Source organism: Suricata suricatta, chromosome 3 (assembly GCF_006229205.1).
Source record: "Suricata suricatta isolate VVHF042 chromosome 3, meerkat_22Aug2017_6uvM2_HiC, whole genome shotgun sequence".
In the NCBI taxonomy this organism is placed as follows: domain Eukaryota; kingdom Metazoa; phylum Chordata; class Mammalia; order Carnivora; family Herpestidae; genus Suricata; species Suricata suricatta.
Window position 1 is genome coordinate 75090611 of NC_043702.1, and position 15216 is coordinate 75105826.

The 15216-nt window shown below is 37.7% G+C and overlaps 2 protein-coding genes across 10 annotated transcripts in view; one reads left to right on the forward strand and one right to left on the reverse strand.

The window, feature by feature from the left end:
- Nucleotides 1–14315, reverse strand: part of ARL6IP6 (ADP ribosylation factor like GTPase 6 interacting protein 6) — a 270193-nt gene extending 255878 nt beyond the window's left edge. For all 7 annotated transcript variants that reach the window (XM_029934577.1, XM_029934575.1, XM_029934579.1 and 4 more), the window contains exons 1-3: nt 13880–14315; nt 12283–12333; nt 2467–2599 (exon numbers count right to left, since the gene is read on the reverse strand). In XM_029934577.1, coding sequence (XP_029790437.1) covers nt 2467–2599; nt 12283–12333; nt 13880–14279 — 584 coding nt within the window. In that variant the 5' untranslated portion in view covers nt 14280–14315. The remainder of the gene's footprint in view (nt 1–2466; nt 2600–12282; nt 12334–13879) is intronic.
- Nucleotides 14316–14859: 544 nt separating this feature from the next.
- Nucleotides 14860–15216, forward strand: part of PRPF40A (pre-mRNA processing factor 40 homolog A) — a 52770-nt gene continuing 52413 nt past the window's right edge. The window contains exon 1 of one of the 3 annotated variants that reach the window (XM_029934573.1): nt 14860–14929. The gene's annotated coding sequence lies outside the window, so the exon portion shown is untranslated. Of the gene's footprint in view, nt 14930–15081; nt 15106–15216 lie in introns of those variants that run through there. The other 2 variants (XM_029934564.1, XM_029934569.1) reach the window with 2 other exon arrangements.

A 15216-nucleotide genomic window follows, 5' to 3' on the forward strand; every position in this document is an offset into this window, starting at 1 on the left:
AAAAGAATTTATACACATGTACATACAATGTATATTTCAAAACTGGCTTTAGAACTGTATTAACAAACACACAATCTAAGTCTCTAATCTGACACTATCTCATATTAAAATCAAATGATTAATAACACTAAAAACTGAGGTCTATCGCTACTGGCTCTAGTTTAATAAAAAAGGTAAAGATAATTTTTAAGAAATTAGTTAAATGCTCACAGCATTCCAGGTATTTCAGAGAACACTGAAATGATTTTCTGTAACTCCAAAAGCTTCTATCATCTATTAGGCCTATGAATTCTTGTATGCATAAAAGAGAATCTGTGAGGGAAAATAATATTCCAGCAAGAGAAAAAAGTAAGAGTAAAATCATGGCACCTCAAAAGTACAATTTATTCAGGGAATGCCAGGGTAATCTGATATGTGGCTATAGAACAGGGTGCACTGGAGAAACAGCTGAAGATAAAGTTAGAAAAGTAAGGAAGGATCGCTTGGGGAAGAACTGTTATGCTGCACCTGGGAGTTGGACATCATCCTGAAGGCAAGGGGAAAGCCACCGGACTTTTAAGCAAGGTTAGAGCTGTGACAGAGATCTGTTTTTAAAGAGGTAACACTATATCGATGAATCTGAAGAGTGAAAGCTTGGAGTAGAGGAGACCAAGGAGTGAAGGTCACTGCCCAAGCCTTACAAAGGGCAAAAACACTGAGGGTGCAAAGTCAAAGTATTCCAGTAACATTTCAAAAAGCAGGAATGACTAGACCTGGCAAAGGATAAATACAGTGAATACGGGTTTTAAGCCTTGATAACTGGATGGACACTGATGTCTTTAAAAGACAGGCTAGAGTCTTAATAATTTTAAGTGCAAGGTGCTTTCTAATATTCAGGCTGCAAATCTATTAAATAGCTAGAAATGTAAGGCTGGAAATTAGGAGAGAAGTGAGATATAAAGGAATATAAAGGAATAAATAAGATTATGTCTTTTGGTGGATTAGTTTTTTGGTGGCTTATGAAAGAGTTGCATATTAACATTAAATGCATACTTCTTGTTACCAAGTAATGAATGTCATCAAGCATCAAGAATATGACTTTGAATTGAATACAATATCACACAGAAAAATAAACTTTGCAACTAAATGGTAGTCATATAAACTATGGGATGGCATTGCACTATTAGGAATAACTTAATTTAATTATTAATTACTCATCCATTATGAACACACACATACAAAATTTATTGCCAACTATGATTTATGTTTCATATACAGGTAGGAATTTATTAAGATATTTAAGATACACCCACACATTTCATCTGAAGTAAAGTCAAAAGTTTTAAAGACAGATTTATAAGATAGGAAAATACGAGTTTAATAATAAAGAAAGCTGGTAATAACAATTACTAATAAATACCAGTAGTAGGGGCACCTGGGGGGCTCCGGGTTAAGCATTCGACTTTGGCTCAGGTCATGATCTCACGGTTTGTGAGTCTGAGCCCCATACTGGGCTCTGTGCTGAGAGCACAGAACTCAAATCCTCTGTCCCCTTCTCTCTCTGCCCCTCCCCACTCACGTTCTTGTTCTCTCTCTCTCTCTTTCTGTCTGCCCTCCCACCTTCTCTGTCAAAAAATAAGCATTTAATAAATAAATATCATTAGTATTAAACTTCCTATTTACAGAGTTTCTCAAATAGATTTTATTTGACCTCTATAAACTGCCCATAAAGTAAGCTGGTGCCGGCTGATAGCAATAATAGCAACAATAATGATCATAATACTCTAACAACATATGAATTTTAAACCAGAGTTTATTTTCTCTTCACCTTTTCCCCAACCCCTCCAGTTTATAGGATAAACTGGAGATCTTAGAAACTCGTATTTGCAAATTTATAGTATTTATAACCCGAGCTTTCTTGACATAAATCAACTAGATTAGAACTGAATTTCGTGAAAGTCTTTGAAATACAGAAAATACAGACCAAAGAAATTTAATATTCTTTCACTATGAATTGCATCTAATCTGACCTAGACATATAAATTGCGTGTCATAAATGCTTGGTAATTACTACAGAAAACTAAAATCTGAGGAAAAGTCCAATCCAAATTATGAAATTGATATAAATCTGACCATTTATATAGATGCATCTAGTAAAACTCTTGCATTGCTAATATAAATTTAGCTTTCCTAATCTGTATAAATGAAATTCTATCCTAAGAGGACAAAAAACTATCAAAATTTCCTACTTCGTAGATCAATTCTTGAATTTCATTTAAAAAAAAATGCATTATCTAGGTAAGGAGTTTAAAATAGTTTCCATTTATCTAAAGGCTGAACCAATCTGGAAACCTTAAAGTCATCCATATTTTATAGAGCCTGGAAACTCAACATCATACCTTACAAATAAGTAGCCTCTTGCTGCTATATATTTTAGCATTTCAAAAGAGTTGGAATGGGTTAAAAAAGAAAAACAGAAATACTTACTTGAACCTGGCAGGTGAAAGAGGAGTGGGAGGAAACATTCCTGGTTCGAAAGAGTCAAAATAAGTGACTGTCCAAGAAAAGCTACAACAGGCAAATCCGGCAGATAGAGATATTATAAGTGGAGTCCAGAATCCTTTATGGGAAAAGAGGAAGAAAATTTTAATTATTAACACCAAAGCAAATTAAACTAGTATCTTCATGTTCAGAAGATCATGTGTATTTCTGAACTTCTAAATTGCAATGTGATTATAAGAGATTTGAGCTTAGTACAAGCTAAACCATGTAAACTGTAAAATGCTAAAGCATAACTAGCAGTCATATCATTTAATATTTTAACATTTACGTTCTAATTGAATAAAATATAAATAATTAAAAATAAAGAACATTTTTAATAATTTGATATTTCAATTATCTAATATGTGGAAAAGAGTACAAATTCAACTTAATACAGCTTACAGCTTTACATAATTCAACTACAGAAGTAGTTAAAATATTTCACTGTTAAAATGTCTTGACATTTTTCATTTAACTCTATGAATCACTGCTTGCTATCTTTTATTACCTACTATTGTTTCCTTTCTATACTATGGACTTTTGACGTTAAGAATTAATTTTACAGTGTATACTCTTTATAGCTTTCCTATAGAAATTATTAACCCAAGCAGATTCAATTTTCTAAGTATGTGAACAAAAATTAACCCACAACTTACAAATGAGTTGGGATCCTAAATTTTATTTTCAGTCAGAGAGGAAGATTGGAATCTTAAGTCAAAAGTATGGTATTATACTGAACTGAAGGAAGGGGTGAAAAGGTTGAGAAATGAAAGAATGGGGGGAAAAAACAAAGTGACAATAGACGGAATAATTTAAAGGTTTTTAGATACATACTCAAACTGCCTCCTTAAGAGAGTTTACTAAGCTACCTCTACTGATGACCGTGTCCCAGGCCTCAGTAGTATAGGAAGGGAGGAAACGCTGAGGAGACTACAGTTGAGAATGATGTATGAATTACCAAATTTCCTGGCTGCACAAAAGGCACGACCAAGATGCCTTTTAGCAAGAAGCAATTACGAAATATGTGCACTGGACTGTTTACAAATCATACAAAGTCCAGTAACAGTCTCATAAAACAGCTAAAAGAAAAGCTCAGAGCAATGAAGTATTAAGAAATACTGTGGCAAAGTATTTTTGAAAGATTAACCTTAATCTCTTCTCACTAGTTCCCTTTCCTTTCCCCGTTTTAAAGAAATAAGGAACTGTGTGTTCACTGCCACAGAAAGATGTGACAAAGAAAACAGCCCCAGTGTCTCTTTGGTTTTTTATGTTGCAAAATGATTAAGGGAACGAGGAGGATAGATATAAGAGGAGGATAGACAAACACAAAATGTCTTGAATAGACAGCAAATGAATAGACTAAGTATAGACAAAACATTTGTGCAGAACAGTGGGGAAGAGAGTGAGGGCTATGCACAGGTGAGGAAGATTCTCCTGGTTTGAAGAAAGCGGCATGTGCTGTGTACAGAGGGAAAGGACAGTACTGCTGGGACTTCCTGGCAGAGCCAGAAGAGGCCACACAACACCACAGAGGGATTGTAGCTGTAACAGTAGCTTGGCAGATGGGTCCAGAGCCAAGCCTGCAGACACCTCCCCGCTAAGTGGGGTACAGAAACAGCAGATGGTCATGTGGCTGTAAAAGTGCTACATCCGAGGGGTGCCTCGGTGGCTCAGTTGGTTAAGTGTCTGACTTTGGCTCAGGTCATGAACTCCAGGTTCATGAGTTAGAGCCCTGCATCAGGCTCTGTGATGACAGCATGGAGCCTGGAGCCTGCTTCTGATTCTGTGTCTTCCTCTCTCTCTGCTCCTCCCCTGCTAGTACTCTCTCTCAAAAATAAATAAAAAGATTTTAAAAAAAAAGTACATCTGAAGGGCCATCCTGACCACAAAACAAGATGTTTTCATAGAAACTTATTTGAGCAAATGTTTTGAAGAGTAGTTGTACCCCCAGCCCCCAAGGTCGTGGCACAATGTCAGACTTTAGAACCTTAACCCAGTCTGAGACTGGGTACACAAAAACTCAGCAAGACTGAAGTACAATGCTCCTGCCAACTCAGTGAGATAGAAGACCAAAATAAAAACTATAAGATTATTTAATGTACAGCTACAAATCAAGGATTTATTCTGCCAAATAGCTATTATTTGTTATTATTTGGAACTGCTGAAGGGGAGAAAATAATTGACAAGTTTATTCTAAGTTTAACATCTTATAATACATAAAGTCTGCAGAACAAAGACAGTAATTATGAAAAATCAACTATCTGGGGACTGTTGTGGAGTAATGGAAACTTAAATACCAAAAAAAAAAAAAAAAAAAAGTAAGAAAGACCCCAAACAACAGATTAAAAGTTTAATAAAATGTGAGGCTCTCTAAAGCCCATCAAGCCTTTTCACTCAAGTTCTTTAACAGAACACTCATCAAAATTATTACAAGACTATTCTTCAATTTTCAAAACTGACCACTATTCCACAATCTAAGTGCTTACCTCACCCTGGGGAGCTTTACTTTACATTCACTTTGAACGCATCAAGAGTTACATCACTGACGAAAGTCAATTCACAATGATATGCCTAAAAAAGTACATTGCAGTATCGTGGTCTAAATGTACTAATGCTTCAGAAAATGACTCCATTTGTGTATAAACAAGTAGAAAAAACACACAGGTTGGTAACTAGCAACAACTAAATCTGCAGCAAGTCCTTTCCTTCAGAACCCTGAAGCTAAAAACTTGACAACTAATGTTATATAAACCCATTTTACCAAGTTAACATAATTTTTAAAGTACAAAAGCATAAAAAATTGTGATAGTCTTCCTACCTCAATTCACCAATTCTACTCCTAAAAGCAATCAGCTAAGTTGTGCATCTTTTCTAAAAATTATAATTTTCTAGGCAATGTAAGTATATATATAGAGCAAGTTATGTACAAGTAACATACAATATGTATAGATTCCATTTTCCACAAATAGGATTCTCACCAGAAAAACTGTCTTGCACTTTGCTTTTCTCACATAACAATGTTGGAGAACTTTCATATCAGTATACATAGCTACAATTCTATTGCATAGTTTTATTATTCCACTATTAAAAACAATGTTGCAAGTAATATCCCACCGAGTAAGTAAACTCTAGAGTTATACAAGGATACCTGTAACAAATTCCTGAAGAACTGGTGTTATCAAAGGATATAGGTCTTTAAGTAAATATATACATCTTTCTTATCTATAGTTCAATTTTCATCAGTTAATGAAATGATGGAAATTAATCTTTTCCACCAATTAAAACCTCTGGGCTTCAATATTTTTACCTAAAGCAAAGATGGGGATAGGTGGAAAATTCCTATTCCCATCTTTTTGCTGGAGTTTTATATTCACTTATCTCATGGTGGATTTTGTTTTGGTTCATTTTTAAAAATAAGTGATTTTGGCTTCAAAGTGTACTTACTAGTCTAAAAATATGCTGGCAGTTCTCTATTTCTATAAAAGCTTCCAACAAAGAAAGATTATTATATGTTTTAAATATTTTAATTTTATTTAGCACTTTCAGGCTTATAAGGATAGGATTACTTTCAGAGGCTTTATGAAGTCAGAGATGTGAATGCAGTAGTTTGCATATTAAACAGAAACAACCAGAAAAACAGACAAACAAAACACCTCCCATGAGCTGATATTGGGAACAAATTATCAAAACACTGTTAGGTTAACACACATTTTTCTTAAAACTTCTTTGTGCCATAAGTAAACAGTGAATGAATAAATGTGACAGCACACTTATCATTTCTAAGACCTGTTTTGGAGCTTCTGACAATTTGAAATTTTTAAGTAAAATTGTATACTATGAAATACTATAGTGCAGTAATGAAAAGAATGAGGTAGAACTATATATACTGAAACAGAATAATTTCCAAGACATTTTAATAAAGCTGCATGATTGTAATTATGTTCTTTCTAGGACAGTGACAAAACCACATTTGAATGATCCTATATATATAAATGAATACAAAAAGATCTGAAAATATATAGAAGTAGATAAGTGGGAATCTTTGCTTTAATTGTTGGAATTTCTTTCCGAGACCATATTACTTCTATAACTTATGAAATTAAAAATTAAAATTAATATTTAGGTAATTTTAAAAGTTATAAAAACTATAACTGGTTAATAAAAGCTTTTAGAAAACTTCTTTATTATGGACAATTTCAAACATACACAAAAGTAGAGGAAGAGTACAATGCAACCCCATGGATCCACCGCTCATCTTTGTATAACTCGTGGCAAATCCTGTTAAACTTGTGTTACTCTTCAAAGCTTATAATCTTCAGTATAATAGGGAAAATAGTTATTACAACCATCTAAGGTCCAACATACCTTTCCCTTATTTTTTTTTCTTTCCTTTATTTTTAAATCATTTGATGAACAGTTCATAGAAGACTAAAGAGACCGCGAAAAAACTTAGAAATTTTAATAATTTATAAATATAACAAATCCAAAGTTTTATTCTGAATTTCCTTGGTATTAAAAACATACACACTAGAAATGGCCATAAACTCGTGAGTGCAAATAACTGCTTACCTAACCAAATGCATGAAATCTAGAACCTAATAATCTTATAAATACTGATTCCAGACTTCAGATACACCTTTAGGTGGTTACAGCTTATCATTAGTTTTGCTATTTCTTTTTGCACTTGTGTCCCCAAAACACACAAAACACATAGCAAAGAGAGGACAACGATCTCCTTTACTCCATAATTTGCAAAATATTTTCATTTTTAGATTTATGAACAATTTGAATGATCAACCCAGTGAATTTTTTAAATTTCGTTCCAATCACCTTTTTATACATAGCTGCCTTCAGCATCTGTCCATTTACAAACACTAGGAAATAAGCTAGCACAGAGAAATACCACAAAATATGAAAAATAAACATCATTTACCAAAGAGGATGGTTTATGTTCTTGCCTGAAATTGTTTCTTTTGAATGACTAACTGGATGAGAATACTGTATTTTTTTTGAAAAGGGTCAGATAGTGTCTTGAGTTTTACTTGCCATAAGGTCTGTCACAACTACTAAACTCTGCTATTGTATCATAAAAGCAGCCATAATGTGTAAAGAAATGGTAAAGCCAGGCTATAATAAAATTTAATTTACAAAAAACAGGTAGGTCAGATTGGTCTCCAGGCTATCGTTTGCTCTACAGGATTCCATCATCATTTATTTTTAGCAAAGTTAAAAAGTAACAGATAAGTACTATTAAGATTATCCCTAATATAATGAAATAGCAAATTGTTTTGAGATATAGAAAAGATCACTAAAATTTCATTAAGTATCTTAGATTTATAAAAGGACCCAAAAGACCAACATGGTAATTTCAAGATTCAATAAGCTTTATTTTATCAAAAATGTAACTCAGTTTTCTCTTTAGTCTCTGGAAGATGCTCCAAGAAAGAATTAAAGTCACAAAATATCAATTTTTACAAATAAAACTGCTCATGAAAATAGAAAAATGGGACTTTAATGTTATATTGAACATTAAAGCATGCAGCCAATTAAGTGACTTTAACTTTGATTGAGTAGATAAGGGTTCCGTAAATTTAAAAAATCTGCAGGGTTTCCCATGAAGATTTCTTTCAGACAAAGATGGCAAGAGAATGACAGTGTCTGAGATCCAAAGTTACTTTTCTTACAAGGTGTTTGTTCTTATATATTATCTATTAATCTGTTACCAGTCACCTTGCAAGGGCTTTTAACTGCTCTTCAGCACACTTCTAGAGGCACCTGGCTGGTTCAGCTGGTAGAGGATGCGACTCTTGATCTTTGGGTTGTAGACTCAAGCTCCATACTGAGTATAGAGATTACTTAAAAATACAATATTTGGGGCGCCTGGGTGGCTCAGTCGGTTAAGTGTCCGACTTCAGCTCAGGTCATGATCTTGTGGTTCATGGGTTCGAGCCCTGCATCAGGCTCTGTGCTGACAGCTAGGAGCTGGGAGCCTGCTTCAGATTCTGTCTCCCTCTCCCTCTCCCTCTCTGTGCCTCCCCTGCTCACACTCTGTGTGTGTGTGTGTGTGTGTGTGTGTGTGTGTGTGTGTGTCTCTCTCTCTCTAAAATAAATAAAAACATTTAAAAAATTTTTAAATACAAGCTTTAAAAACAAAAACAAAAAAACCACACTTTAAAAAAATTAGATTCTTGCCCTGCAAAATTATTTCTCTAATGGCAGTACAGCAAAATCACCTGTTATAAGTGAAGATTCTCAGACATCAGAAGTAGAAACAAAATCTAGAGGTACTTTTAAAACAAAGTCTAGGTGATTATTACACACAGTAAAAGGAGAACTGCTGCTAAAATCTGCTCTTAATGAGCTTTCCCAATCTTGGAGTACGCCTAAATTGCAATACAAAACTTTGCAAGGGCGCCTGGGTGGTTCAGTGGGTTAGGCGTCCAACTTCTACTCAGGTCATGATCTCATGTTTCTTGAGTTCAAAGCCCTCCTTGGGGCTCTGTGTTGACAGTTCAGAGCCTCATGCCTGCTTCAGATTCTCTCTCTCCCTCTGCTGCTTCTTCCTTTGCGCACACGCGCGCTCTCTCAAAAATAAACATTTAAAGTTTTTAAAAATCTGCAGTGTGCAAAATTTTCATTAGTAAGTCTAAAGAGAATGGTTTCATCACAGAGTAGTTACTATGCTTACATTATTTGTTTCTAAAAACCAGCTGATTTTCATAGAATTGAGGCAGTTAGCAATAAAATTTAAATAGGAATCACTGAAATCTAAAGATAACATGTATGGACAATAATAATTACAACAAAACAAAGGGCAATACATAAAAAATCAAACATTATGTTTAGCTATGAGGTTCCTAGCAAACATGGCAAACTAAATATAATACAACAAAATCAGTATGACTTGAAAAGGCTGCATTCTGCTTTGTCTGTAAGTAATGGATAAATTCAACAGTTTTTATTAAAGATTGTTGTTTTTTAAAAACTTTTTAAAATGTTTATTTATTTTTGAGAGAGAGAGAGAGAGAGAGAGAGAGAGCGAGCAGAATCCAAAGCAGGCTCCAGGCTCCGAGCTGTCAGCACAGAACCTGATGGAGGGCTTGAACTCGAGAGCTGCAAAATCATGACCTGAGCCAACGTCAGACGCTTAAGGGACTGAGCCAACCAGGCGCCCCAAAGATTGTTTCTTTATGTGAAAACTTTTATATCATTTGCAAATAGGTAAGGATGTAATTCCACAGGCATTACTTCAGGGATAAGCTAATACAACAATCCTTCATATCTAAGCTAATCAACTCAAGGTTGATTTGAATGCAAGTAAAAATTTGAAAAACACTGGCCTATTTTTACCTATCAGCTGTCTCAATTGGACTTTCAACCAGAGACTAGTAGTCAACCCAAAACATTATTCTGTAAAGATGTAATGTTCCATTTTTCTTCCAAAGGAAGAGAATTCCAGCTTAGAACAATGTAAGGGCAAGTGTTATCTCAGTACCCTCAACTTTCTAAGCGTTTAATCATCCTGGCACTGCTTCTCTAGAAGAGACAGGTTTTTAAGAATCTTATTCTCTTTCTTCAGAAAGAGAATTTTCTATTACATGTTACAGTGAATTCTTGTTACAAAGACAATTATGCTTACTTTAAAATTATCCTTAGGAAACTGAATTAGTCCATTAGGTAATGCTGAGTATATTCTCCATTTGACTGCTGAAGCACTGGTTCAAAATAAGGATTTTTGTTTTGGCATAATTGTTTAGTGGGGTTTTTCTTGGCCATAAAGATGCAGCAGTTTCTGGGGCACCTGGGTGGTTAAGTATCCGACTTCAGCTCAAGTCATGATCTCATGCCGCAAGGCTCAGAGGTTAGAGCCCAATGTCAGGCTTTGTGCTGACAGCACAGAACCTGGAGCCTGCCTGATTCCGTGTCTCCCTTTCTCTCTGCCCCTCCCCCACTCATGTTTTTCTCTTTCTCTCAAAAATAATCAAACATTAAAAAAAAGAAAAGATATAGCAGTTTCTCCCTTCATTCCTGAGACTGTTCCTGAATCTCCAAAGTTTATTCATTACATTACCAAAGACTTAATGATCTTCATATATACTATCACAATACTCAGTATCAGGCACATTTAAAAGCAATACCAGACTAACTGGAAGTAGGGCAATGACAAAGCCATATTATATCCTTTTGATACTGAACAAGCTATTCCTTCAGATGACAAGTGCCATCTATGTTTTTCATAAATGTGAATGAAATCTTGTCAAGTTAAAAAAAATTATTTTCATTTACTTATTTTTGAGAGAGAGAAAGAGACAGAGCACAAGCAGGGGAGGGGCAGAAAGCAAGGAAGACACAGAATCTAAAGCAGGCTCCAGGCTCTGAGCTCTAAGTACAGAGCCCAATGTGAGGCTGAAGCTCAGGAACTGTGAGATCATGACCTGAGCTGATTGAACGCTTAACTGACTGAGCCACCCAGGTACCCTATGAAATTTTGTCAATTTTTAAATAACTGAGAATTCATGCTTTGGTCTTAAGATTCTGTTTTTATTGTATTGAGTTGATAGATCAATAAATGCTATGAAAATCCTTATAATCTTGGTTGTTTTTATTTTTTTTTAATGTTTTATTTATTTTTGATACAGAGAGAGACAGAGCATGAGAGGGGGAGGGGCAAAGAGAGAAGGAGACACAGAACCAGAAGCAGGCTCCAGGCTCTGAGCTAGCTGTCAGCACAGAGCCTGACGCGGGGCTTGAACCCACGAACGTGAGATCTGACCTGAGCCGAAGTCGGAGGCTTAACCGACTGAGCCACCCAGGTGCCCCTTTGGTTGTTTTTAAACTGTGGTTGTTATATAACATACACTGTTAAAATGAGTCACCATAAAGTACATTTTCTCATGCAAGAAGTTGAGAAGACAACAGACAAATTTTCAAGGGACATCTAGCAACTAATTTGTTTCTATAATTTGAAGATAAAGGTTTCCCTTCTGCAAAATCAGGCAGATTCTATTTTGTATCATTGTGAAGGCATTAGCCTTGCAGATGTAGATTAAATAGTGAAAACTGGAAGGGAGGTAACATGCAGGATAGGATCTCAACCATTTTTTCTGTCCAATTCAGACTGATCAATCAAATAAATTACAGCAAACAGGAGTAAAACACACTAAACAGGTAAAGTTCTAAACATTTCAAAACCATTTTGGCAGAAAGAAATAAATACAAGATAAATAACCCTCATATTTTTCATTAGTAATTTGTATTCTATAGCATTCTATAGACATTGCATAAAAACTCAAGTCTCTTAGTCATCATTAACCTGTACACATATGCCCAATGCTTTTTACACGTTTTTAAAAAACAAGCTGCTTATTTTATAAGGAGATTTGAATTGAAATTTCTCCTGAGGTCTCCTTACAATGTCATCTTTGCTTAGTTTGTAGCTTGTTTGTTTTTAATTCCTATGAAGAAGTATAGAGAGACTTTTCCAGGAGGTAACTAGAAAATGTTAAATAGTCTTTGGGTCTTCATCACATATAATTGTATTCAAATTGTATTCCCAATGTGGGTAGTGTATACACACACCAAACATACATAAAAAGAAAATCTAACAAAATTTGCCACACACAGACGAAAATGAAAAAAATTAACACTGAATTGCACAAGGAAGTATATTAAGCATTTTATCTAAAATTCTGTATAGTTTAAACATGTTCTGGAAAAATAAAAATGAAGTCAAAAACAAATCAAGGAACAATTGGTCTATACCTAATAGCCCAGTGTCTACGTCTTCAGTCTTCAAATTCTCAGCATGTAACTCTGTAAAATACAAAAGAAAAAAAAAAAGGCGGCTTGTGTAAAAAAGATGATTTTACACTTGAAGAGTACCTCAAAGGCTAGGAAGATACTGTGGAGTTGTGGACAGTGCTCGGGAGTCATAATCAGCTGGGTCTAAGTTCTGATTCCATTTATCAGCTGCGTGACCTTCCGTAAGCAAAAAGGATATCTGAGTCAACTTCTTAATGTAACTGTGAAAATATATTTTTTAATGTATGTATATATTTAAGTAATCTTTATACCCCATATAGGGCTTGAACTCAAAACCTCGGGATCATGCTCTCCCAAATGAGCCAGCCAGATGCCCCTGAAAATATTCTATGTAACACAAATTACACAGCATATTAAGTTCCTTTCATTCTCAAAAATAAGCACAACTCAATGTCTTCCACAATGGACTCCACTTACCAAGTTTTGTGACTTTATAATATAAAGGGAATCTCTCACAGCATAAGAGAAATAAGCTACAAAACTCAGAGTTTCAGTGAAAAAAGAGGAAAGAGGAATGAAACACTGGCACCCACACATTTAATATTGACAGTTTACACCCAGTACCATTGTATAAAGAGGTTCATGTTAACTTGCCAATCTGTCTTGTGTATGAAAATCAAGCGTAAATTGTTAGATGCCATCTGCAGCCCAATAAAGGGCTTGGAAGAGACAAGGAAAAATCAAAACTGGAGTTAAGCCGATTTAACTGTTAAGTGAAGGAAAACTAATACTTGGGTGACAACATGCTGGGTGCTCCTCATAGAACTCAAGTGCTTTGGTTTTAACTTTTCTTTGTCAATACCTTGGCCAAAGTCACACACAGTAAGAACTGACATTTAAACTTCGGCCTGATTCTTTCTTTCCATTGTAATATGAAATAATCCAGCTATATAATACAACTAAATAAATTTTGAAAAATCTTTCATGGCACATCTGTTTCTTATGATTGGGCCAATATTTAAACTTCAGACACAAGAAAAACAAATAATCAGAAAAATAATAGATGACCTAGCTCCTGTAACTTTCCACTCGGTTGAAAACCTAACACAAAATCAAGAGAGCTAATTATTTCATCTATAAAAGTAGAATTTTAGGCTGTGGGGTGGAAATCCTGGTCTTTCAGGAATGCGGTGAGTGTACAAAGAACCAATGGATAGCACAATAACCACTTGTGGATTAAAACAAGTCTTTGAATATGGTCAGTCCATTTTAATCGCACACTTTTCACCGTCTTTTAATGATTGTTGTCCTACATACTGCTTAATTTTGCCAACATTTCACCGCAAGTGTTCACTGACTCGATTGTTTATTCAAGAGTACCCATTTAATCAAGACCCTTCCTTATAATGGGTCTCCTAAGCCTGGACCGAGGTCTGCCACCCTTAAGAAAAAAAATAGAGGAAGACCAAAGAAAGGTGCCAATGAGGACTGGTGAAAGCCGCTACCCGCTTGCTGGCCTCTGATGGGGAGGACAGAGACGGAAGGCAAAGGCCTTCAACTTTACGCTGGAGAGACTTTCAAGGCCGAGCTTCAGTACCTTTTACGATCAAGTAGGTGATGGCGAGGAGGAAGGCGAGGAGGATGGCGAACAGCAGGGAACAGATAATTGAGAGGACCTGGACAGGCCACCGCCGAGCCTGGGTTCGGCCGCCCGCAACCGCTGAGAAAATGCCATTGCGCTTATCGGGCAGAACCGGCGACCCGTCCCGGTCCCGCTGGAGTAGCGAGCCCTTTCTAGGCTCCGACAACGCCCCGGCCGAAAACTCCGCCCGCAGGTCGCGGGCCACTTGGTTGCATCCGTCCTCCTCGTCCCCTTCACCTTCACCCCAACTGTCCCCCTGAGAGAAGGCGGAAAACGCCGGCCGGGCAAACGGAACAGGGGTGCCGAAGCGTCGCCGCAGAGGAGCCGAGCGCCGCCCGCTCTCTACAAACGACATGGCGGGAAAAACGAGAAGGCCAGCGGACGTCGAGAGACTTCCACCCTCCCCGCCCCGCCCTCGCAGCAGCCAATCAGCGGTCAGCCCTCCCCACAGCCTCCACCACCCGACACTGACCCGCAGGGGTGTCCGGGAGTGCACAGTGGGGCGGAGAAAGTGCTGTGGAACCTAAGGAAAGGGTGGGTGCTCTGTGATCAGAGCACGATCTCCGGGCAGTAGGAAGGAAGGGAAGCAGGGAAGCGCGCAGGGAGAGGAGAGCGGAGGACGAGGTTAGCCAAAGTCTTCGCTCCCTGCAGTGCTTCGTCTGGGCCAGAGCCCTCCGCCACCGTCGCGTCACCTCTAGGTAGGCGCGCGCCCGGGCAGCCCCAAAGCTGCATCTTCTCGACGCCCGGTCCTAGCGCCCGCCCGTACCCCTCTGATTCACATTTCCGAACGGATTAGCTTTCTCCCTTCTCCCGCTGGACGCACCTACTCTTCTCTGGCTTCCCTCTTTAACGGCAGCTCACAGCCCAAACGCCCTCCCTTCTTCCTAACTGCCCTTCCCTCTTTTTCTCTTGCATTGTTCTCCCCGCCCCTATCAAAACTTCCCTCCACGCTGCTCTACATGCCTCCCTCCCGCCCCCTCCGCCCCGGCGCGGGCTCAGCTGCTGGTGCGTATGGAGCTTTAACCCTCTTCTAAGGAGCCCCCTTCCTTTCCTCTTCCCCGCCCCCCCTCCGCCTCGAGCACCGCGCGCGCCCCTGCGCGCGCCTGTCCCCGGCCACCACTAACGCTAGACGCTGCTTACCCAACCCCCATCCCACCCTACCCCACCCCGGGCAGCCTCAGGTTTGTGGGGCGTACGTAACTCGGGCGGAGTGGGTGAATGTGGCAGGCCCCCACTGCCTCACCCCCTAAGGGGTGAGGTGGTCTAAGCTCGGGAAGCTGGGACAAGGTGGT